Here is a 26,094-nt window from a genome sequence, read left to right on the forward strand (position 1 = left end):
ACACTCACTGGGGACAGATGCTCACTCCTTGTTATGCACACACTCACTGGGGACAGACGCTCACTCCATTATGCACATACTCACTGGGGAAGGGCGTTCACTCCTCGTTATGCACACACTCACTAGGGACAGATGCTCACTCCATGTTATGCACGCACTCACTGGGGACAGATGCTCACTCCATGTTATGCATGCACTCAGTGGGGACAGGCGCTCGCTCCTTGCTATGCACACACACTCACTGGGGACATATGCACGCTCCTTGTTATGCACATACTCAGTAAGGATAAACACTCCCTCCTAGTTATGCACACACTCACTGGGGACAGATGCTCACTCCTTGTTATGCTCACAGTCACTGGGGACAGATGCTCACTCCTTGTTATGCTCACACTCACTGGGGACAGATGCTCGCTCCTTGTTATACACACACTCACTGGGGACAGACGCTCACTCCATTATGCACATACTCACTGGGGACGGGCGTTCACTCCTCGTTATGCACACACTCACTGGGGACAGATGCTCACTCCCTGTTATGCACGCACTCACTGGGGACAGACGCTCACTCCATGTTATGCATGCACTCAGTGGGGACAGACGCTCGCTCCTTGCTATGCACACACACTCACTGGGGACATATGCACGCTCCTTGTTATGCACACACACTCACTGGGGACATATGCTCGCTCCTTGCTATGCACAGGGCCGGATTGATGGCCACATGGGCCTGGAGCTGAAAATGACCAAAGGGCCTATTATGAGAAGCAGAGGAGGCGTGACCAGTGCTGTGTGGGTGTGGCCAGTGCCATGTGGGCGTGTACCCTCTATACTCTCTGCTCCAATGTCTCCCTAAATATGTAAAAGGAAAAAAATCCTTCATTTTGTGAGGTAAATAGAAATACAAATTTACTACTTATGATTTATGGCTGACCGTGTGGAGAGCAGATAGCCAGTCAACATCATGTTGTCATGACAATGGGCCTATTTTTATGTGGAGGCCTGGAGCTGTAGCTCCATCCGCCCCATTGTTAATCTGGCCCTGGCTATGCACACACACTCACTGGGGACATATGCACGCTCCTTGTTATGCACACACTCAGTAAGGATAAACACTCCCTCCTAGTTATGCACACACTCACTGGGGACAGATGCTCACTCCTTGTTATGCTCACACTCACTGGGGACAGATGCTCACTCCTTGTTATGCTCACACTCACTGGGGACAGATGCTCACTCATTGTTATGATCACACTCACTGGGGACAGATGCTCACTCCTTGTTATGCTCACACTCACTGGGGACAGATGCTCACTCCTTGTTATGCACACACTCACTGGGGACAGATGCTCGCTCCTTGTTATACACACACTCACTGGGGACAGACGCTCACTCCATTATGCACATACTCACTGGGGACGGGCGTTCACTCCTCGTTATGCACACACTCACTAGGGACAGATGCTCACTCCATGTTATGCACGCACTCACTGGGCACAGATGCTCACTCCATGTTATGCATGCACTCACTGGGGACAGGCGCTCGCTCCTTGCTATGCACACACACTCACTGGGGACATATGCACGCTCCTTGTTATGCACATACTCAGTAAGGATAAACACTCACTCCTAGTTATGCACACACTCAGTAAGGACAGATGCTCGCTCCTAGTTATGCACGCACTCACTGGGGACAGATGCTCCTACAGTAGTTATGCACGCACTCACTGGGGACAGATACTCACTCCATGTTATGCTCACACTCACTGGGGACAGGTGCTCACTTCTTGTTATGCATACACTCACTGGGGACAGATGCTCACTCCTTGTTATGCACACACTCACTGGGGACAGATGCTCACTCCTTGTTATGCTCACACTCACTGGGGACAGATGCTCGCTCCTTGTTATGCTCACACTCACTGGGAACAGATGCTCGCTCCTTGTTATGCTCACACTCACTGGGACAGATGCTCACTCCTTGTTATGCTCACACTCACTGGGGACAGACGCTCACTCCTTGTTATGCTCACTAGGTGATGTACACAAACGAAATACCTGTTTACTCTAGATATACACACTCACTAAGAACACGTGGGTTCCAAGTGTGAAATGTGTTGCCCAAGGCTATTTAACCCTTGCACAACTACAGGTACTTAAAATGACAAAATTTGTCGCCTTTGCCCGCTTTACCACCCTACTTCATGCTCAAAAGCTTGTTTTACCAGGCAAATTAAAAATTGTAGTTTGTGTAAGGGACACAGGGCCTGATTTAGAGCCGGACGCTCTGAACGAGCGCCCGCTCTGAATCAGGGCATGTTGTTTTTAATTGCGAAGCGGCCTTTTGGACGCTCGCATAGCTGTGGGTTACCACCCACAGCTATGCGAGCGTCCATGATGATGGTTGCGATGGTCAAGACCATCGCGACCATCGGGCTTGCGACGAGACCCTTGCGGTAGGGTCTTGTCTTCCGCAAGCCCTGGAGTGATTTTGGCTCTATCAGAGCCAAAATCACTCCCACTGACATCACTAGTGATGTCAGTGGGGCCGGACCCAGACGGAAGGCGTTCCCATGGGAACGCCTCCATCTGGGCAGCCACGCCCCCATCACGCCCACCAAAGGGGGCGTGCTGTCACTCACCATCGACAGCACGCCCTCTTTGGTGCGAGACCCATAACGACGGCTACCCCGTCATTATTCGGGTCTCGCGCATGACGGAGGCGCCTCCGTCGTGCGCATGCGCATTTGGGAAACATCGACCCGCTTGCGAGTGTACAGTGCTCGCGAGCGGGTCTGAATGAGACCCACAGTTTTTTGTTTTTACAATGTTAACACAGTGATCGAAGTTGATTAAATTGTTTAAATATAACCATGTTATGAGTAAGAAGCTGGAGCATAAATAAGAAGTGAATAAAACGCTAACTTCAGCCCCGTTGAGAACAAAGGAAAAGCAAAGATGACAAATAAAACATACAGCCCGGTAAAGGAAGTTATGGATAGAGTATATAAAGAAACTGACGTTGATCTTGCAGCAAATGGGTTAACCATCTCATACACTAATCTCCAGCAGCTCCTGTCTGACAATATACAAGATCAGACCAGTTATTGCTAAATTAGCTCATATGGCATTAGTAGGGGGGAGGCGACTGTAGGGGATTCCGAAAGTGAAACCCCCTGATTTCTTCAAGCAAATGTGACAAAGGACGGGACAGCAAGACGGAGGTTAGTGGTCTCATTACATTCCCAGAGCACTTGGGTTAAAGGGACCAGTGAGAGTGGCTGGATTCTGTACATTGAGTAGCTGTGTCTACTTCTGGATGGTCACTTAGGAAGCAGCTGGAGATGGTACTGAATATTTTCTATAATAATATTGATAGATCTGGATTGTTAGGCTCTCTATACCCTCTGGAGCATATTCAGACCCGCTCGCAAGATGCGATCGCTCGCTGGCAAAAAGGGGCCAGATATTTAAATTAAGCGCTCGCACTGCGTTGCGTAAGGACGCCCACTATGTTTTAGCAAGCTACGGCAAAGTGCGCTCGCAAATCTCTGAAGACGCCCCCTTGCCACTCGCAACACACGTCATCTCCGGGAAATGTAGGATTAATCAGGACCATCGTGAGCCATCGGAGCTACTCGCAGCCTTGGGGTTGCCTTAGCCTGCCGCAAGCACTGCGATCAGTGCGGGCTGAAATATATGCAGGTGATGTGTACAATGACTCTACTTTGCTAATTATGCACGCCCTTTAAACGGCCTTTTGGCGGCCAGACACGCCTGCGTTCGCACATCCACTCCCCCGTTCACAAGCACCTTCCCCTGTTACCACCCACAAACGGCGCTATCTGTCACTCAAAGCAGCGACCTGATAGTGGCTTACGAGCTACCAAAATCAGATCGCAATGAATGGCTTGCGCACGCTCACAGCGAATTATATGCATGCGCAGATGGGTGAAAATTGCTCAGAGCGAGCGATCACGCCTTAGCGAGCGGGTCTGAATTAGGTACTCTGTCTAATGTCTGCACCTTCCTCGTCAACCTTTCAAGACTTGTATCAAACTTTTTGCAACCAATCAGCTTTTAGCATTGATCAAGTACATTTAATAAAATTATTGGTAGAAGTTCATTGGTTGTTATAAGCAACTTCTCCACTCTTTGGGGGAGATGTACCAAGCCTTCTAATGTTCTATGTTATGCTGCAGTGTTACAGGGCTCCCATGATCACCGTCACCTGAGCTCGCTGCTTCCCCGTCCCCCCTCCTGTAATTCAGTAACTCTGTGTGTTTTCAGCAAGCAGGAATTGTGAAAGATCACATTATGTGGAGGCTACACGGAGACAGATTCACAAGAGTGATCGGTGCGGATTGTGTATTGCACTGATCTCTGCCGTACGGTGCCTCTGTCTCCTGCATGTCACTAGCAGAGCCTGCACATTACAAAAAAGGGCGCCAAGTGATTTGTTTGGTGTAGAGTAACTGGGAATGGGGAGGGGGAGGAGTTGGGAGCACCCCTCTGCTTTACAGTTTTATAAATAGCGCATGGCTGACACGTATCACAGCTGGGGACTCCGTAACAGGACAAAAGGCTCTATTCAGCAAGCAAACTTTCACTTCAATCATGCAGAAACCAATGGGGCAGATGTATGAAGTTCTGGGAAGTGATAAAGTGTAGAGTGGTAAAATACCAACCACATAGCTCCCAACTGTCATTTTTCAAACACAGCCAGTGACATGTCAGTTAATGTCTCTTGCACAATTTAAATATCACAGCTGTGTAGGAAAGGGTTAATGGAGAAGATGACAATTGTGTTCTTTGTTAAAGCGCGACTTCTACTACATTGCATTGTAGAGAGCAAGCCTATACAGGTAGCAGGAAAACGGTCAGATCATCCTTAAAGCAGACTTGCCGACATTTAGCTCCCTCCTTCCGGGAGGGAGCTGTCGGGCTTACAGAGCAGGGGGGCGTGGCGCGTCAAAGGGGGCGGGACCCGGCAGTGACTCGTCATTGGGGGCGGAGCATGGGGGCGTGACAGCGCGATTGCGTCATCATGGCTCCGCCCCCTCTTTACAATGCCGATATTAATGGCATTGTGGAGCAGGGGGCGGAGCCACGGTGACGCGATTCTGCGCGAATCGCGTCACCGGCCCCCCCGCTGCCGGGCTTTATACTTACTTTATACTTACTTATAAGTCCGTGGGTTGCAGACACGTCGCCGGAGGTCGGGAGACTTGCCTGCCTTCCCGGGAGGCCGGGAGCGGCACCCGATTTTCGGGAGGCTCCCGACCAAATCGGGAGGGTAGGCAAGTGTGCCTTAAAGGCTTTCCTTACATAACGCCATCTGCCTACCCTCCAACATGACTCCTCCCATCAGGTACAAAACACTCTGCTAAACAGAAAAGGATAATTACTGCACTAGTACTATGTCACCGAATGTGAGAGGAGTATATTACAACATTAAAATACACAAAGTTGTAATCATATTACGTAAACCATATATTTTGGAGTACTGACGTAACATCTATAGGATAACAATCAATTTAGTATCCCACTTTGTTGTACGGCAATATAAAGGCGTGCAGCATATTATTTAAGTGAGATAGAAATGATATCGAATTTTGATATTACATAAGCACCTTACATGTAAGCCTAATGGTGCATACACACGATCAGATTTTTCCTTCAGATATGAACGATAACGATTTAAAAATCGTTCAGTCGTTCATATCTGAAGGAAAATCGTTCATATCTGACATGCCTGAACGATGGACGATCAACGATGCGCGTTCCCGTTTGTCAGATAACGATATCTGACATCTGATGGGTTTGCAGTCAGACTTGGACGATTCCATTCATTTTAATGCAGTCAAAAATCGTTCAATCGTTCAAATCGTCCAAATCGTTCAAAACTTTGGTCAAATCGTTCAAATCGTTTAATCGTTCAGTCGTTCATCTGACAAATCTGACAAGTCTGACAAATCTGACCGTGTGTACGCTCCATTAGGTGCATACACACACAACAATTTTTTGAACGATTATCGTTAAACGCGTTCATGCGCGTTCACGTTTGTAGTTTGTAGTTCAGTCAGACTTGTCAACTGAACGATTTTCAGTAAGTTAATATGCAAAAATCGTTTGTAGTTCTAAAAAATCGTTCATTACATTTAGTAAACTATTTTACTTCATTTTTTCAAGGGAGAAAATAATTTACTAAAATCGTTCATTAACTAAATCGTTGTGTGTGTATGCAGCTAAACAAATTAATAAACACACCGAGAGACTTTGATTTTAATACACTTCATTTTTCTGTCATCTCCGAACTGTGTATGTATTTTTGTGTCTAGGAACAATGTTTTCCTTTTAAATATTTCGCTGTTGTTAATATACGTGTAAAACCTTTTATATGAATGAATAAAAGATATATTTTAATATAATTCATCTAGTGCGCCACTACCAATGACAATTCTGTTCTATCCTTCTCAACTGTACAAAACACTCTGCTCCTGGACTCCCCACCTAATGTATGATTGCAGCCACCTGTGTTGAGCTAGGTAATAGATGAGACAGGTGTTTCAGCACAGGTGGCTGCAATCATTAATTAAGAGGGAAGTCCAGGAGCAGAGCATTTTGTACCTAATGGAATGGGTCATATTGGAGGGTGATGATCTGAGAATGACGTTATATAAGGAAAATCCTCATCTCAGCCAAAAACTGCAGGGACAGACAGCTGCAGCTCCTCCCACTCTCCTCCCCTCATTCGGTGCTGTGCTGTGATAGAGCATACACAGAGTACGGCAGTCTTTTTTGACAGCCAAATAGACTGCCAGCGGGGACTTTGCAGGGACGGTGTGCTAACGTGATCGCTGTCCCTGAGAAGATTATTGCTGAATAGCGGGGAAAACTGTAGGGAAAAAGAAAAACATTGTGTCGGTATGGACACCACATTGCTGACAAATAGACCCCAACGTGTGAATAATACACATAATCAAAGTCAGTCTCCTGATATAAATACTGGTGTTATTCCAGACAGAGGGGTTTACACTTTTAGGCCCTTATTCAGTTTGAGGCGAAAAGTCCGGATCCGCGATACGTTTTTGCGGATGATGTCATTTTCGCCCTGTTTTGCTTTTACCCTGTATTCAATTTGAAAGACTTTTAAAGTCAATGCAATGTAATAGGCAGAAAAGTATCGCCTCTGAATAGCAGGCGGAAAAAAGTGCAAAATTGGGGTTTTGGGGTGCAGCATTGTGGGAACCCCCGTGCAGCCTTCAGATAGTCCCCCAAAGGTAATCTGTGTAAAAAAAAAAAAATAAATAAATAAATAAAACACTTAAGAACACCCCCAAAAAATCACTTTCATTTTAGGGGCTAAAAAAAATAAATGTTGGGGGACAAAGTTAAAAACTAGTGAACTAGACTCTGGGGGGTCCCCAAGTATGCCCCAGGTGTTTTTTTCATTGCAGGTGCTTGCGACCGGTGGATTTTTCACGATTTTTTCAACTTTACTATAGCAACTTTTAAATATGATGACACCCATTTTCAAGTACCCCAAATTTGCTGGGCTCAGTTATTTTCTGGAATAAATACTCCTGAATACTATTCTGCATCACGTATAGAAAAACGCTATTTAGCTGCTATTGAGCACGTTTAAAAACACCAAATACCTTCAGCAAGCCAAATCGGGGGGTACCATAGGGAACCTCCATGTCAGAGCATCTTTTAGTGGGTGTCAGGCTGATTTCCCCAAATCTGACAGTACTTTCCGCATATTTAAGTTTCGCCGGGTCCCGTTTTTGCGTACTTTCAAATTGAATATGGGGTAAAGCCAGCACGGCCGCGATACTTTTCTGCCTACAAAACAGGTGAAGTAGACGAAAAGTTCGGCCCGCAAAAAAGTATCGCGGCTTGGCTCAAATTGAATACGGCTCATAATCTTAAATCTGCAAATGAATTCACAAAACAAAAATCTGATTGCATCATAAATCTTTACTTTGTCTCCTCGCCTTTTGTGACATCAACCGCAGACATGGCGTTTATAGGCCTGATTCTGAGTGGCACGCAATCCGCACGTAATGCCGATGTTCACAATGTAGAGCAATAATTTGCAACTGTGCATGAGTAAAATGGTCGGCTCAGTGGGGGGATTATGGGAGTGTCCATGCAGGCGGCTGCATACGCAGGTGCACAGCCGCAAGCATCGGAGGCCAAAGTGAGACGAAGAAGCTGCACCTGCCGCAGGGCTGGTGCAAGTTTCGATTGGTACAACCGATGGTGGAATCTAAGGATGTGCCAATCAGTATTACATCGTGCATGGATGCTGACAGTGAGCCTCACAGTCCTTTCACACTTAGCTGCACGGATGTACACGAGGGGAGGGGTTTGATGGGTTTTTGCATAAATTCGGAGACGGGACCACCAATAATCTGCTGCGTGCGCTTTTGTGTATTACTCAGAATCAGCCCCGATTGTGTTTTGATTTCCAGCCAGGCAGGAATGGGCTGGCTGCCCTATAACAGAAGTCAGAGCCAATCCCATGTGAGCAAACAAGACCAGCCTCTGGTAATACCACTAGGAGCAGTTGAGTGCTGCATGTTCACAGAGGCTTCCCAGCTGGGAGCAATCAGCCTGGACCAAACCTAACTGGCTGTTAACCCTCTCAGCTCTGGCCAGAACCTGCAGCAGATATGAGCTGTCACGACGACTCATAACATCCTCAAACAATATATCCGTTCGATAGAGCGGGCGATATATTGACCAGCGTGTAGCCCCCACAGCGCCCTAGCCGATGCCAAAAAGACACAGACCCTGGCTTTGGAACTCACAGAAAATGCCCAGCCCTATCCACTCCCCTACCCCAAATGATCGCAGGCTGTCAATCAGGCTGAGGATTAGGGGCCCTCTGTACCATACTTGCTAACTCTCCTGGAAGGTGCAGAAGAACAAAGGGTGGATCTTCCCTATCCTGCCCACTTCCTAATGAAGTACGCCCCTTATATACACCGACATCCTCAGTAAACTGAGGGTTACTCAGAAGACCTATGTTGACACAGAGTGATCTGATGCTGCATCCTCGGTTGTAGCAGCGGATCGCATAAGCCGGCAGGCGGCGCCTGTTTACACGAGACTCCTCCTGCCGCATTAGCATATTTTAGCACAGTAGCTGCATCCTGCGCCAGTAACGTACAGCTCTGAATCAGGCCCTAAGATGCAAAACTGAGGAAAAAGTAGCACAATGGAGGAAAAAGTATGCAGCATGGGAATTACTCCATGTGGTGCAAAAGGGTTAGGTGTAATACCCCTTTGGTAAATGTGATGTCTACGCAACAACACTCTTGCTGTCTCTCTGTTTAAGTATTGGAGGTGCCTCCAACTGAATCTGTACAGGCCTCAGGAGTAATGAACGGGTCTTCCGTCCACCAGAGATCGATTTAGGAAACCTCTGCTTCAACACCACTAACATTTTTATACTCAACCAGTATAAACCACACAATGGGGCTGATTCAGAGGTGGACGGTAGCAGCAGGCCTGAGAACTTATGCAAATGCCGCAGGAGACGTCTGTTGTAAAAAGACTAACGATACTGGATCAGAACCTCTATATACCGCTGCCTATACCTTCTAAAATCCTACCTATAAACCTCTAAGAATGACGCTAATTTGCGTATGCAGTCATACAGTAAATAGAGACTCCAGACTTAGAACATGTGGTTCCAAAGCACAAAGCATTAATCAAGTAAAAGTACAGTCAGTTACACGCTATTGATCCAGACACAATTAGACGCAAAGGAAATATACAGACCCAAGTACAGTATACATATACGCAGCGCTTCAGGACCCGATGATAGGCATCAGCAAGAGACCCCTCAGCATTCAGCATGAAGACTAAGAACCCAGCGTTTGAGCACACATATTTATACCCCCCCCAGAATAGACAGGACAATAGAGAAGTTTGTTGCCAATGTCATTGGTTCCCAGGGGAGAAGCATCTGTTACAGAACATTTAACAGGCTGGTTCAAATAGACTCTCCCTGCCTCTAACAGCTGGGGGTCTTTCCCTTCCCGCCCCCTGTAACAGCCTAACAGTTGTTCATGAAATATACATTTTGTTGCTTGTAGTCTCTGCTGTCCATAAGTTGAGAATGTATGATGCGATCTTCACACCGATAGTACCGGAATTCTGTTGAAAGAGTACGCATCAGTACGAAACCAAACACGACTTTCCTAGTATATATAAAACCTTAGTTATCATATATCATTATTCCTCAGCATTTAAACTAACTGAACCAACTTAAATCATTATCTTTAAAGCTTATTAAACCTTATGTGTGAATATGTAATGTGTGAGTACTCGGGGTTTGATATAAGGATGCTAGTTAACTTGGGGCAGATGTGTGCGCATAAAGCTAATAAAACAGCAGTTTCATACAAAGTCCTATGCATTCGCTAATATGCGACTAGTTAACAGCGCAATTGAGCGTATTAATGTGTGTATGAGAAATGGTGAAAGATGCAATCGCATGGTGCTAATAGTATTATCGCCACATGTACTAAAATGTGAGTTTATCGAAAATGGCGCTTAGACGGCCATTCGCAAAATGGCGTCTTGCGATCTAATTTTCAAAATGGCGTATTGCAGCCAGTCGCAAGATGGCATCGCCGCAATTCAATTTTAAACTGAACTTGTCTCAGCCAATTATTCAGCTTCGACAGTCCACCCTTTGATACCAAACAACATGCTATCACAATCTGCTATTAGAATTTAATTTAGGCTTACATTTACATATTATTTAGTGTTATTGTGGGATGGCACAAGGTGGTTCTTAATCCATCAATAATGTGTTTCTGGATGGGGACATAAAACTACTATTATACGCACACCGCGGATCTTGGAAGATCATGTGAAAGGTGTGGGAATGCACCAGTCTTATAAAAGCAGTCTTGAAGGGGAATATAGACTTTACATTATCTGAGGTGCTTTAAAAATAACATTTCAATAATACATTCTATGCATGGCTAAATATAATACATTAAATGATGGTATTTCCTAGTTCAGGGTTGTAATGCAGTTCTATATTTACCTCGGTATTCATATTGTCATTACTGACCACCATTATAGTTTCGTTCTTGCGTTTTACTCTATTTTTAAATTTTCCACACTTCAAAACAATAGGAACACACCGGACGCATATGCCAATTATTATGATGACAATTAGTATAAGGATCAAGAATTTACCTATGCTGGCGATCACTTCCTGGACCCATTCCCCTAGACCTGAGAACCATTTCACTGGGTTCAGCCATGACACCCATCCTTCTATCTTTTCCCCTACTTCAGCCACTGAAGCATTATGGTTCTTACGAAATTCCCATTTTAGCTGTAGAATTTCATCCATCTTCTTGTCTATCACCTCCTTGGGGTCGCTGGTATCATTGGTGACATAGGTGCAACATTTTACTCCAAATTGGGTGGCCAATGTTACGCAATGCCCTCCAGTAACAGCAGTTAAATAATTCAGCACTAGCCTGTGTTGCACTAGTTCTTTCTTGTATGCTTGCAATTCTCTCCCTGTATACCTGAATGTGTCATCGTACATCTCGGTGAGATTATCTATCAATTTAGCAAGTTCCTGGATATATCTAAAATTTAATGTACCCCGAGCAATCCTGGTGGGATCCAATGCGACTAAAACTTGAAAGCCAGTTGTCTCACTGATTAACTGAGTGGCTTTATGTACGTCACCAGGTATCATATTTCTTTTGCCTCTGTGTTCATATTGTGTGTGAAAATATGGTGACGGTGTGTTTTTATGTATACCCAGCATTTCAACATGTGTGAGGGTCATAACTTCTGGGACTACCCTTCCCAGGTAACACAAACCTTCGGAACTCGGGGAGAGCCATTTATACGCTTTTCTTCCACAGATGAAATATACATTATCAGGGAGAACATAAGGAATGGTATGCATCATTATCATTAAGCACATTTCCCTTGCAAACAATCCTATTTCTGGGTCTTCCATCTGGTACATGCATGTTTCTGGCTGTATTATTTTAGCACAATAACCATTTGGCACCTTACCAATAATTTCTTTGGTGGAACTCAATGTATACCGATACCTAAAATGTTTCCCACCAGGCTTAATGGAGCATAACAGATCATGGTTTATGGACTCATTATCAGCTCTTTGTGAGAAGGTCATCGTCTGATTATTCCCCGTCACTTCCCAACTCCCGGGTCTATTGGGGTTGGTTATGTTTAAGCACAAAAGTGATCTATCTGCTTGGAATTGATGGAGTTTGAAATGAGGTGGTTCGGATGAGAGAAATTTTCCATCCAAGGTTTTCCCTTTTTGCAATTCTAAAATTTCCGTGGTATTTAGCGTAAATGGCACCAACCCTACGTTATGCTGTCCCTGTGGCACATGTGAACACACCCAGCAATCAGTTTGATTTAACACTTTGCCTACCATGCTATGATAATCCTCTAGAGGATACCCACTCCAGTATGGATTATATTTAGGTTGGCACCGTTGGATACAGTTCTCATCAACTAGGGACCCACAAAGCTCACAAATACAGGAATCTTCAGACGATAAACCTCCACACCTTCCCCGAGTATCTGGAATGACAGCTCTCTTAACAATAACAGTACTAAGATTGGTCAGACACTCCCCTGATTGGCATTGCACTCCTCCTGACTCCACTCCATCAGCACTGCCATCAGCTCCCGTTTCCTCAATTGGTCCCCCATCACAGACACTGGATATCCCCGAACTGACCAGGATGGTGAACACTTTAAAAGAGAATATGAAAATGAACACAGCAGGCACATCCATTGTCACAACAAGACCTGCAGATTTTTTTTGTTCAGGTATCTCACTACAACCTGTTCAATCCTCTCAGAATAAGCTCACAAGCGACAGGTCCACACTATCAGCCTTGTCTCCGACTTGTTTCTCCACTGGTTGATTGACCTTTTTGCAGTGAGTGGAATGGACCCAGGTATCTCTCTCAGCCACCTTCAAAGATGTAGTACTCATCAGCAGCACCTGGTACAGACCTTCCCACCTATCAGGCAAACAACCTGAACGCAAGAAATTTCTGATCATTACATATTCTCCTGGTTCAACATCATGACAGTTAGTTTCAGACATATCTTTAGACAACAATTTCAGTTTCTGCTGCTGTTGCTTTAACTGTTTACTCATTGATATAAGATACTTTACAGTTACCTCGTTGTTACCCTTCAGGTCTTCCTGTGGACTTATAATCAAATGAGGTTGTTTACCGAACAGTATTTCAAATGGGGACAAATTTAGAGGGGGTCTAGGAGTGGTCCTTATGCTATGTAGGACCAAAGGTAACTCTTCTGGCCAGCCCAGTCCAGTCTCTGCCATGATTTTACTTAACTTATTATTAATAGTCCCGTTCATCCTCTCTACCTTGGCACTGGCTTGCGGTCGGTAGGGGGTATGAAGTCGGCTATTAATACCCATCAGCTTACACATATTTTGAAAAACATCACCTGTGAAATGAGTACCCCTATCACTCTCGATGATTTTAGGGATACCGTACCTGCATACAAATTCCTGAACTATTTTCTTGGCAGTAAACACAGCAGTATTAGTGGCTGCTGGGTAGGCCTCAACCCAGTTAGAAAATACATCATTGCACACCAACATAATTACATAAGGTTCCTGCAGGTTGGTAATTGGATGAAATCAATTTGTATCACCTGGAAAGGTCCATCAGTCGGTGGAATGTGGGACGGTTCGGTAGGGATCGTTTTCCCTATGTTCTTCCTTAAGCAGGTCAGACAGGACATTGCTATCTTCTCTGCTTGTGAAGAAAAACCTGGTGCGCACCAGTATGCCCTCACCAACTTGCACATACCTTGTTTTCCCAGATGAGTCAGACCGTGTGCTTCCTCAGCCAGGCTGGGGTAATATGCCTTGGGGGCTACTGGCTTACCATGTCCGTCTCTCCAGAGCCCAGAGGACTCTTGCCCACATCCCTTGGACTTCCAAATGGATTTTTCCTGAATTGAACACAAATTTTGCATCTCAATTAATTTCAGCATATCAATTGTTTGGAATGACATAATTGTTTCAGTTGGAGAAATTTTTTTTAACCCTGCTGCCCATTTTGCAGCTTCATCGGCCCTGTTGTTGCCTAGTGACACCGGGTCATCCTCACATGTATGGGCTTTACACTTAATTACTGCCACTGTTTTGGGCAGTTGGATTGCTTCTAAAAGATGTTTTATGTGTCGGGAGTGTGCAACTGGTGTGCATGCTGCTGTCATAAAATTTCTCAGATGCCAGAGAGCCCTGAAATCGTGCACCACCCCGAACGCGAACCTCGAGTCAGTGTAAATGTTAACAGATTTGCCTGTTGCCAGTTCACCCGCTCTAGTTAGTGCTACTAACTCTGCCACCTGGGCTGAGTGAGGAGGACCAAGAGGTTTAGCTTCTATGATGTCTGTGTCGTTTACAACAGCATAACCTGTACATAATTCACCTGTGTCTGTTTGTCTATGACAACTCCCATCCGTATAGAAAGTCACATCCACATTCTCTAAAGGTGCATCATGTATGTCAGGTCTAGCAGTATAGGTCTGATTCAGATATGTATCATTACGTCCGCTGAACTCACCTCCCGCCAGCAACTCGTCTCCCTCCACCCTTTGTACATCATGTTGTACATATGGTAAATACGTTGCTGGATTCAGTGTGCTGCAACGTTTAACAGTGATGTTTGCGGGTGCGATTAGGGCTAATTCCCATTTGGTAAACCTAGCTGAAGAGCTGAGTTCAACAGAGCTGAGTTCAACAGAGCAGATACAGCATGGGGAGTGTAGACAATCATATCATGGCCCAGTACTACGTCCTCACTTTTACTCACCAATAGAGCGGTAGCTGCTACACTTCTTAAACAAGTGGGAAGTGATCTTGCTACCGTGTCCAATTGGGCACTGTAGTATGCTACGGGCCTACTGGCATCACCATGTTTTTGTGTAAGGACACCTGCAGCACAACCATCGGCTTCCGTACAATACAAATCAAAAGGTTTTTCATAATCAGGTATTCCCAATGCAGGAGCTTTTGTCAGGCTATCCTTAAGATTAAGGAAAGCCTGCTCTGATTCCTCTGTGTGTATGACACGATAGGGCTTTGAGGAAGAGACTAATTCCTGTAAAGGCAAGGCCAAAATAGAAAAACCTGGGATCCACATTCGGCAATATCCACACATTCCCAAGAAGGTACGAATTTGCTGTTGATTCTGCGGCAGTGTCATGTTTTGTATGGCCTGGATTCTATCATTTGTAAGATGTCGTAACCCCTGGGTTAGGCAGTGTCCCAAATATTTTACTCTGGATTGGCACGGCTGTAGCTTGTCCTTAGCCACCTTGTATCCTGTATGCGAGAGATGAAGTAACAAAAGTTTAGTATCATTCAAACATGACATAAACGAGTCAGAACATAGCAATAAATCATCCACATATTCAATTAGAACAGATCCATTGGCAGGTTGAAAAGATTGTAAACAGTCGTGCAATGCCTGGGAGAAGATACTGGGGCTGTCTATGAAACCTTGGGGTAATCGTGTCCATGTATATTGCACACCTCTGTATGTAAATGCGAATAGGTACTGACAGTCAGGGTGGAGAGGCACAGAGAAGAAAGCAGAACAGAGGTCAATGACAGTGAAATGGGTTGCATTTGGTGGGATCTGCATTAGGATGACAGCTGGATTTGGCACTACAGGGAATTGGCTCTCTACTACCTTGTTAACACCTCTAAGGTCTTGTACTAGCCTATAACCCCTCCCACCACTCTTCTTAACTGGAAAGATGGGACTGTTGGCTACACTGGCTGTACGAACTAAAATTCCCTGTTGCAATAATCGCTCAATTACTGGAAACACCCCTAATTCTACCTCCTGTTTTTGTGGGTATTGGGGAATTTTTGGAGCTTGCCTACCACTTTTTAAGTTTACCATTACAGGACTTACGTTTGCCATTAATCCAGTGTCCTGTCCATCCCTAGTCCAAAGGGAACCTGGAATTTGGGACAACATTTCATCTACCTGTGATGGAGTTTCATTTAAAACTGTAGAGTGATACATTATCCTTTGAGGAGTGTCTAACATATCCCGCACCTCGTATACCATTCTCTCTGGGATATCTCAAAATACACCATCAGGGGTGCAATATATAACACATCCCATTTTACATAACAAGTCTCCCCCCAGCAGGTTAGTAGGGGTCGCAGCAGCCAGAAGAAAAGAATGTCTGGTATGCAACGGCCCAATAGTAACCTCTGTGGACTTTGTTAGAGGATAATGTTCCACTTTACCTGTTACACCCATTGTTGGTACTGTCTCGTTGGTCACCTGTAAATTAACGGGAGATTTCATCACTGACCTGGTCGCCCCTGTGTCTACAAGAAAAGGATATTCAGTACCAGCTACATCAACCATCATGACCGGTTCTTCCCTAGTACTTCCCGTTAACCTGACTATCTGTAGACTACAGGTATGACCTGACCCCTAGCGTTGGCTACCATTCTCCAATAAAGCATTTACGGCCACAATTGGAGCTGGTGCCTGTTGAACATTTGCTGATCTCTGTGCATATCCCTTATGGGGATATCCAGGTCTTCCCTGATTTGGGTCTCCTACTCGTTTTACTGTACAATTTCTACTTAAGTGTCCTGTTTGTTTACAATTAAAACATGTCCGTGGATCAGGTGAAAACATGTGTGGTTGTGAGGTTTGAGCAGAGGGTAAAGGTGGTGGATATGGGTAAGGATAGGGAGGGTAAGGGTATTGTGGGGGATATGAGTATGGAACCTGTGGTTGTATTGGGTTAGCGGAATAGAGTTGTGTTTGTTGTTGTGTGGTGTTAGTGAGGGCAGGTGTGTGTGCAGGTGCGAGTGTGTCTGTTGGCTGTGATGTTACAGTCATTCCCTCCAGAGCTTGGATACTGACAGCCATTAGTTTTTCGCTCTGGGTCTCCCTCTTTTTTGAGATGTTTTTATCGTGTTCTATGGCAGACTCTATGAGATTATCTATCGTAAGTCCCCTCCAGCCAGGCTGTGAGGTCTGAACCCGAGTCTTTAAGTTCTCCTTCAGACCGTCCATGAGTACCGTCACTATCATTCCCCTGTGGTGAGGGCTATCTTTAATATCTTCTATCCCAGTGTACTGGGTGATAGCCTGCAGAGCCCGGTCGCAATAATCTTCTGCAGATTCACTCTCCTTCTGCTTAGTTTTGAAAATTTTGTTCCAATTGACTACTACTGGAAAATATATACCCAATTGAGTTACAATGCGGGAAATGTTACCTTGGTTTACTTGGTCTGTTAAGGGAACGTCACCATCCAATACACAATCCGTGATAAATTTTGTCACGTCGGTATTGCGTGGTAGACAAGCCCTTAACACCACACGCCAATCTTTATTAACACCACACATCCGTATAATGACTTTTAGCTGCGTACACAAAAGCGCGTCTTTGCTGTGCGCAAACCTGCGACTTAGCCGCGTATTCAGTACTGCGGCACCCCTTTAGACGTAAGGTTCTATCAACAGAGGAAAACAAACTTTTTCCTCTCTTGTCCCTGGATTCTAGTCAGCTTCCTTGATTCACACGGAGATGGATAGCGATCTTTCAGCACAAAGAGGTTGCAGGCAAACCATGCATGTGGCCACTCCACCCTTTGCTGAAATATCGATAGCCGTTTGTACCATGTGAGCAGGTAAGTGACTTCACTACGAGCCCCCAACTAACGATACTGGATCAGAACCTCTATATACCCCTGCCTATACCTTCTAAAATCCTACCTATAAACCTCTAAGAATGATGCTAATTTGCGTACGCAGTCATACAGTAAATAGAGACTCCAGACTTAGAACTGGTTCCAAAGCACAAAGTATTATTCAAGTAAAAGTACAGTCAGTTACACGCTATTGATCCAGACACAATTAGACACAAAGGAAATATACAGACCCAAGTACAGTATACATACGCAGCGCTTTAGGACCCGATGATAGGCATCAGCAAGAGACCCCTCGTCATTCAGCATTCAGCACGAAGACTAAGAACCCAGCGTTTGAGCACACATATTTATACCCCCCAGAATAGACAGAACAATAGAGAAGTTTGTTGCCAATGTCATTGGTTCCCAGGGGAGAAGCATCTGTTACAGAGCATTTAACAGGCTGGTTCAAATAGACTCTCCCTGCCTCTAACAGCTGGGGGTCTTTCCCTTCCCGCCACCTGTAACATCCTAACAGTTGTTCATGAAATATACATTTTGTTGCTTGTAGTCTCTGCGGTCCATAAGTTGAGAATGCATGATGCGATCTTCACACCGATAGTACCGGAATTCTGTTGAAAGAGTACGCATCAGTACGAAACCAAACACGACTTTCCTAGTATATATAAAACCTTAGTTATCATATATCTTTATTTCTCAGCATTTAAACTAACTGAACCAACTTAAATCATATACTTTAAAGCTTATTAAACCTTATGTGTGAATATGTAATGTGTGAGTATTCAGGGTTTGATATAAGGACTCTAGTTAACTTGGGGCAGATGCGTGCGCATAAAGCTAATAAAACAGCGGTTTCATACAAAGTCCTATGCATTCGCTAATATGCGACTAGTTAACAGCGCAATTGTGAGTATTAATGTGTGTATGAGAAATGGTGAAAGATGCAATCGCATGGTGCTAATAGTATTATCGCCACATGTACTAAATTGTGAGTTTATCTAAAATGGCGCTTAGGCAGCCATTCGCAAAATGGCGTCTTGCAATCTCATTTTCAAGATGGTGTCTTGCGGCCAGTCGCAAGATGGCGTCGCCGTGATTCAATTTTAAACTGAACTTGTCTCAGCCAATTATTCAGCTTAGACAAGACGACCACTGCGTGCTCCTCAGATCCACTGTCTGCGTCTGAAGACGCAGCATCAGCCAAACCTTGCGAATATAGTGACAGACTCCCTAAGGTTGCTCAGAATGACCAATGCAACTAAGCTGAAAACGCAGTCGCTGGCTTCGGCGCACCCTACAAAATGGAGCCCCGGTAACAGTGCAGGACAACCGGAGCTGCAATACCTTTGAGGCACATGCGCACTGTGGCTCCGCGGAAAAAGCAACATCGTTCATTTGCGACTGAATCGGGTTAGCGTCCACCACTGGTTGCAACCAATGGCGGCTCCAGAGGTGGAGCTGCAGCGCAGTCCAAAATTCAAATAGGGGACCACACCAACTGCCACCCAATATGCTGCCAAACATGGCCTGTCGGGAATCACTGGCAGTTGGTGTGGCTTCCTTCATTTAATTTTGGACTATGCTGCAGCCCCAGCTCTGGAGCCACCACTGGTGGCAACCTTTAGACTATCAAAGAATACAGAAATTAATAGGAACAATCGTAGAAATTAAGGGGCCCTTTTATCAATATATATTTGTGACTTATTCCCCCAAAACACACGTTTTCCGGCGGTAACCGCAAATATTTAGTATCCCCCGAATGTATGACAGAAGGACTGCAGCAGATATCTCCAATACCTGCTGAGATCCCTTCATTCCCGCTGGCAGTCACAACCCCCATAGGTATTTATGGGGGATGCAATGCTGCCATATTTACCAACTTCCGGAATGCGATGCATTCCAGAGATTGCCCCCCGCTGCTACCGCCATCTGAAAATCTGGGCTACACATCGCATGGCGAGAGGGTCCCATAGGAGCCATCCCCCGGCAATAGCCCTGGCGCACGCGTGGTCAGTAGACCGCGCATGGGCTGTGGTTCCGTCACTTGACTCCCGGCACATCGCAGTGACAGGATCCTTTCTGAGCCCCTGTCCCTGCGGGTGCTCAGTAATACATTTGGCCAATATGATTCCATCCTGTTAATATCGCACCCAGGGCCTGATTCAGACCCGCTCGCTTAGCCATGGACGCACGCTTTGAGAGATAGTCGCCTGTTTGTGCATGTGTATGTGTCAATATGCGCATGCCTGCATCACTCAGTGCGATTGGGAATCGTGCGCTCGTAGTACACAGACTGGACGCTATTTTGAGTGACAGATAGCGCCGTTTGTGCGTGGTAATGGGAAGGTGCTTGTGAACGGGGGATTGGTGTTGCGAACGCAGACGTGTCTGGCCGTCAAAACTGAGTTTTATGGGTGTGCATAATTAACAAAGATGCATCATTGTACACGTCACTTGGTTATTTTTCAGCCTGCAGTGATCGCAGTGCTTGCGGCGGAGTAAGGTCTACCTCAAGTGCTGTGTGCAGCTCCGATTGCTCTCGATGGTTCCGATTGTTCCTACACTTCCTGGAGATGACGTGTGTTAAGAGAGAAAAGTGGGCGTCTTTATACCGTCGTCCAAAGGGTGTCCAAACAGCAGACAGTGCGATCACGGCATTTGCATACCCGGCCCCTTTTAGCTGCGTGAGAGCGCAGCTTAGCGTCCTCTGAATGAGCTACCCAGTTCGCATTGCAAATGTGATCATTACTAAATGGGCCCCAAAGTCTTTGACCAATGCACAATCACTTAAACTGGCAACAGAACTGTAATAGAATTTGAATACAATAATCTCAGCAATAGATAGGACTTAGAAAGTGTAGACAATTGTGCCTGAAGAAGTGTCTTTTTACGCTGCGCAACTGCGTCTTTATGCTAATACCGCACCCAACAGGCTTCAACAGGTCGCACCATCGGACATTGAGGCAGCCCTAAGGTTGCTCTGAATGTTCGTCGGGACATGGCCACTGGTGCAACTGCGAAAAAATCTGCAGTCAATGGACGCGACACGCCCGCGTCTGCCTAACCACTCCCTGTTACCTCCCAGGTACACCCACCGAAATTGCCTCTTGCTGCAACAAAATTCCTTCTGTGTCCCTCGGCGGTAGCCACTGGGACGCATGTACGGTACAAAATCATTGGACAACTGCGTAAACATCGGCGCTGCGTCCACCTTTGAATCAGCCCAATGTCTTTTAAAGAAAGAAAAGGTCCGTTGAATACACTGAATGCACTTTGGATACGCTGAATGCACTTAGTATAGCAATTACTTCTACAACACCGTCCTCAGCTACTAGAAATAGCTCCCAGCTGAGATATACAAATGGTACAAAGGCCCTGATTCAGAGCCGGACGCTCTGAAAGAGCGCTTGCTCTGAATCAGGGCCATTTTTTGTCTTTTTTGGAGCGGCCTCCTGGCCGCTCGCATAGCTGTGGGTGACCACCCACAGCTATTGCGAGCGGCCAGGATGATGGTCTCGATGGTCAAGACCATCATGACCATTGGGCTTGCGACGAGACCCTTGTGGTAGGGTCTCGTGGCCGCAAGCCCCAGAGAGCTTCTGGCTCTAATAGAGCCGAAAGCTCTCCCACTGACATCACTGGTGATGTTAGTGGGGCCGCCCACAAATGGCAGGCGTTCGCATGGGAACACCTCCGTTTGTGAAGCCACCCCCACGCCACGCCTCCAAAACGGTGCGAGCTGTCGATCAAAATTGATAGCCGCCCCCTTTTGGTGCGAGACCCTGAGAGACGGAGCGCCCGTCGCTAGCCGGGTCTCGCGCATGCGCACGTCGGAGCCGGCTCTGGCGTGCGCATGCGCAGTGGCCTAACGTCGACCCGCTCGCGAGCGCATAGCGCTTGCGAACGGGTCTGAATCAGGCCCAAAGTCACTTGGTTGGTAAAGAAACTTAAAACAGTAACAGTCACCATTTTTTTGATTGCAGATATCGTCTGCGACATTCACCCAGGACTGGACTCTGAATTAGCCATCGACCATCAATGATTAACAAACATCAATGGGTAACCACCCAAGGTCAATGGTTTTGCCAACAATGGCGGTAATCCAATGGTTTACCGCCATCGACGATGCAGAGTCAAACAATGTTTTATTATTATTATTATTTTTTATGTATATGGCGCCACAAGGGTTCCACAGCACCTTACAAAGTACATAAACAAATGAGCAAACAAGAAAACAGCAATTTACAGTACTATACAATGCAGGACAAGGACATGGTCTATACACATTGCTGCAGGACAAGGACATGGTCTATACACATTGCTGCAGGACAAGGACATGGTCTATACACATTGGTGCAGGACAAGGACATGGTTTATACACATTGCTGCGTTAGCGATCATAACCCTCAAATTCTGCCTACTCCATATGCTGGGCACCCGCTGAGATTGTGTTACCAGAGGGTGCCCGGCAGCTCACTCTCTGCAGCCGGAGGTTGGCGCTCACACCTGTTGTGGGTGTTGGGAGATACGTCATGACGTCTCTCCTACAGTGCAGAGCGAGGAGCTGACGGACGGCAGCGGGCGCAGGGGTGGGGCTTCAGGTAAGTATGTTTGTGTGTGTCTGTTTGTCTTTAAGTGTAAGGGGCACTAATATAAGGGACACTACTACTACTGTGGGTACTACTATTATTAGGGGCACTACTACTATTGTGGGCAATATATAGGGAGCACTACTACAAGGGGCACTACTACTGTGGGCATTGTATAAGGTGCATAACTACTGTGGGCATTGCATAAGGGTCACTACTACTGTGGGCATTGCATAAGGGGCACTACTACTGTGTGCATTGTATAGGGGGCCCTACTACTGTGGGCACTGCATAATTGGCACTACTATTGTGGGGTGTTGTGTGGGGGGCACTACTACTGTGGGCATTGCATAAGTGGCACTACTGTCAGCATTGTATAGGGGGCACTACTACTGTGGGTATTGCATAAGTGGCACTACTACTGTGGACATTGTATAGGGGGCACTACTGTGGGCATTGTATAAGGGGCACTATTGTGTGGCATTGCATAATTGGCACTACTACTGTGGGTGTTGTGTGGGGGGCACTACTACTGTGGGCATTGCATAAGTGGCACTACTACTGTCAGCATTGTATAGGGGGCACTACTACTGTGGGCATTGCATAAGTGGCACTACTACTGTGGGCATTGTATGGGGGGCACTACTCCTGTGGGCATTGTATAAGGGGCACTATTATTGTGTGGCATGATGTGTATAGGGGCACTACTACTGTGGGCATTGCATAAGTGGCAGTACTACTGTGGGCATTGTATAGGGGACACTACTCCTGTGGGCATTGTACAGTATAAGGGGCACTATTATTGTGTGGCATAATGTGTATAAGGGGCACTACAGTGTGGTACACTACACTGATGAAAAAGGAGGCACATCTTAAGGACACCCCCCATTTGGAGTTGCCACGCCTCCATTCCGGCACACGAATAAGTACAACCTTAGATTTTAAATTCCCACTTCGACCGCTGATATAGAATATAAGTCATTAGAATATACCAGTAATTGCTATGTTCCCACCAGTACAGATAAGTGCACTGCCTCCATCCATACTGACCGCATGGCATTGTTCCATTTTTATCTACAGACCTCCCAGAAGAAACCAACAATTCCCTGGAAATTAGCAACTTGGATTCCAGTACGTGAAAACATAATATCATTTTACCAAAGCAAATAAAATCATGCGGGTGCAGCCATAGGGCCATAGAGTATGAGGACCTCATTCAGAGTCGGTCGAAGGGGCAGCACGGTCGTACGGGAAAAGGGGCCGGATATGCAAATGATGCCCTCGCAAGTTGCGTCCCTAAGATCGGATCGGCAGCTGGCCGACCAAGGGGAGGAAGCGGCCGGAAGACAAAAAATATGCCCCCTTCTCGTTCACATTACATGTAATCTCCGGGCATATAAGGATTAATCGAGACCATTGGGAACCATTGGAGCTGTTCGTAGAGCTTAAGGTTGACCATACCCTCTCTTAAGCTCTACGATCATGTCAGTGTAAAAACCTCCCATGTCACATGTGCTATGACACTACTTAGTTAATTATGCACTCCCATAAAACGCCGTTTGCATAATTAGGCACGCCTGCGTTCGGATCGCCACTCCCCCGTTTTCAAGCACCTTCCCCTGTTACCACCCACAAACGCCTCAATCTGTCACTCAAACTACCGACCTGGCTGTGTTCAAGGAGAGAGAAATTTCTGATCGTAGCGGCTAGTTTGCGCACGCGCATTGCGAACTTTACGCATGCGCAGTTTAGCGAACATCGGTGGCGTACGAACGTGCGGCCGCTTCAACCGACTCTGAATGAGGTCCTGAGTTTCATGCAGGTCCAAATGCGTCCGTATTCAGAATGCGGAAGGATTGTAAACGGTATATAATGCGTCTATACTTACATCTTAGTGTCTATGCATCGCACGGCTCCACTTTTCCAATATATGAGAGTAGCCGTCATCATTATCATCGACTCTAACACCTACTCGTGCTGGGTTCAAGAGGTACAACTGAAATAGGCGTCTCCTTGCGAAGATGTGCACGTGCGCTAGGGCCCATGCACGGTTTGCTCTTACTCGCTAGATGCGGCCACATTCAGGCCCGTAACCTCTGGGTAACATGGACATAAAGCCATAAAATGATGGTGTCGTGTTTGGCTGAGTGTCTAAATTATAATCTCTATTGCACAGGTCCGGAGATGGATTGCTTACTACCAGACAGCGAATGTACAGAAAGAGAAGGTAAAAAATGTGACATTAGCAATGGATTTAGGCTAAGATAACAGTAGCTACACTGCAACTGCAGGCTACGATACATAAAGGTGTATTTAGCTGTGGCCAAAGCTTCTATTCTATTAACCCCTCCAATTATTATTATCCTTTATTTATATGGCACCACAAGGGTTTCGCAGCACCTCACAAAGTACATAAACAAAGGAGCACACACGAAAATAGGCCCTCATTCAGAGCCGTTCGCTATTTGCGGTCGTTCGTTTAAAAACAAGGGGTGGCTAATTATTCAAATGATCCGTACGCACATTGCAGTCTGTTCACACCTCTAAGTCTGAACGAGCGAGCAAAACATACGCTCGTTTATTTGTTAAAAACGCCCCCTGGCCGCTCACACCATACGTCATGTCCGCTATTTATTAGATTAATCGAGTACATCGACCAGCGTATGAACTGCTCGCTATTCTTGTGGTTGGTGTTTGCTACCACAAATTTGCGAGCAGTTCTGGCTATAAAATAACCCAGTGACGTGCTCAATGACGCTGCTGTTTTAAATATACACACCCATAAAACGCCCGTTTTGACCTTTAAGCACGCCTGCGTTCGGATCTCCACTCCCCATTTTCAAGCACCTTCCCCTGTTACCACCCACATACGCCTCATTCTGTCACTCAAAATAGCAGGCACTCGCTATATAGCGTACAAACGATTTTCGGCCGCACTGACTGGTTCGCGCATGCGTACTAAAAACCGTACGCATGCGCAGATGTGCAAACATCGCTCGGAACGAGCGTACTGCCGCTAACGACCGGCTCTGAATGAGGGCCATAGTCACTTACAGTACAAAACAATACAGGATAAGAAGATAGGTTATAAACATTGCTGTGTTAGCGATCATAACACTGAGATAGCAGCAGGGTGTCAGCAACCAAGTGTTAGGTGCCCTTGTGGGGAGTTTGGAGTAGATGATCGTATGAGTGAGGGAAGGAGAAGCACATGAGGGAAGAGGGCCCTGCTCGTGAAAGCTTACATTCTAAAGGGGAGGGCAGACAGACAGGGGTGACACAGACCCGGTAGACAGGGAGTAAGAAGCATGGAGCAGCGGGTTAGGATGAGAGCTGGAAGGATATGATGAAATAGTGGATCTTGAGAGCCAGTTTGAAGATTTGTAGAGAGTTGGAGAGTCTGATAGGGAGAGGGAGAGAGTTCCAGAGGAAGGCAGCAGCACGGGCGAGATCTTGGGGGCAGGAGTGGGAGGAAGTACTCAGTAGGCAGGAGAGGCGGCGTGCATTGGTAGGAGAGGGAGGGAGATTAGTGTGATGTAGATGAAGGTGTGGTGTGGTGATAGGGAGAGGAGGGTGGGTGCAGAGCGTAGTGGTGGGGTAGTAGGACCATTGTGGGGGATAAAAGAATGAAAGTGGAGTAACAGGAGAGGAGGGGGAGGGAAGCAGAGAGGAGGAATACAGACAGAGGAGGGGAGAGAAGTGGAGGAGACTAGGGGGGAAAGGATA

The 26,094-nt window shown here is 46.1% G+C and overlaps 1 protein-coding gene across 5 annotated transcripts in view; it reads left to right on the forward strand.

Annotated features, from left to right (window-relative positions):
* LOC148507929 (alpha-1,6-mannosyl-glycoprotein 2-beta-N-acetylglucosaminyltransferase-like) overlaps positions 1–26,094 on the forward strand; it is a 208,507-nt gene that overhangs the window by 160,933 nt on the left and 21,480 nt on the right. For 2 of the 5 annotated variants that reach the window (XM_088445350.1, XM_088445354.1), the window contains exons 1-3: positions 3,189–3,224; positions 23,449–23,499; positions 24,545–24,595. In XM_088445350.1, the coding sequence (XP_088301476.1) occupies positions 24,553–24,595 (43 nt within the window). In that variant the 5' untranslated portion in view covers positions 3,189–3,224; positions 23,449–23,499; positions 24,545–24,552. Of the gene's footprint in view, positions 1–3,188; positions 3,225–23,448; positions 23,505–24,544; positions 24,596–26,094 lie in introns of those variants that run through there. The other 3 variants (XM_088445353.1, XM_088445352.1, XM_088445349.1) reach the window with 2 other exon arrangements.

The sequence above is a fragment of the Taudactylus pleione genome, unplaced genomic scaffold (genome assembly GCF_031769625.1).
Source record: "Taudactylus pleione unplaced genomic scaffold, aTauple2 ptg000378l, whole genome shotgun sequence".
Classification (NCBI taxonomy): Eukaryota; Metazoa; Chordata; class Amphibia; order Anura; family Myobatrachidae; genus Taudactylus; species Taudactylus pleione.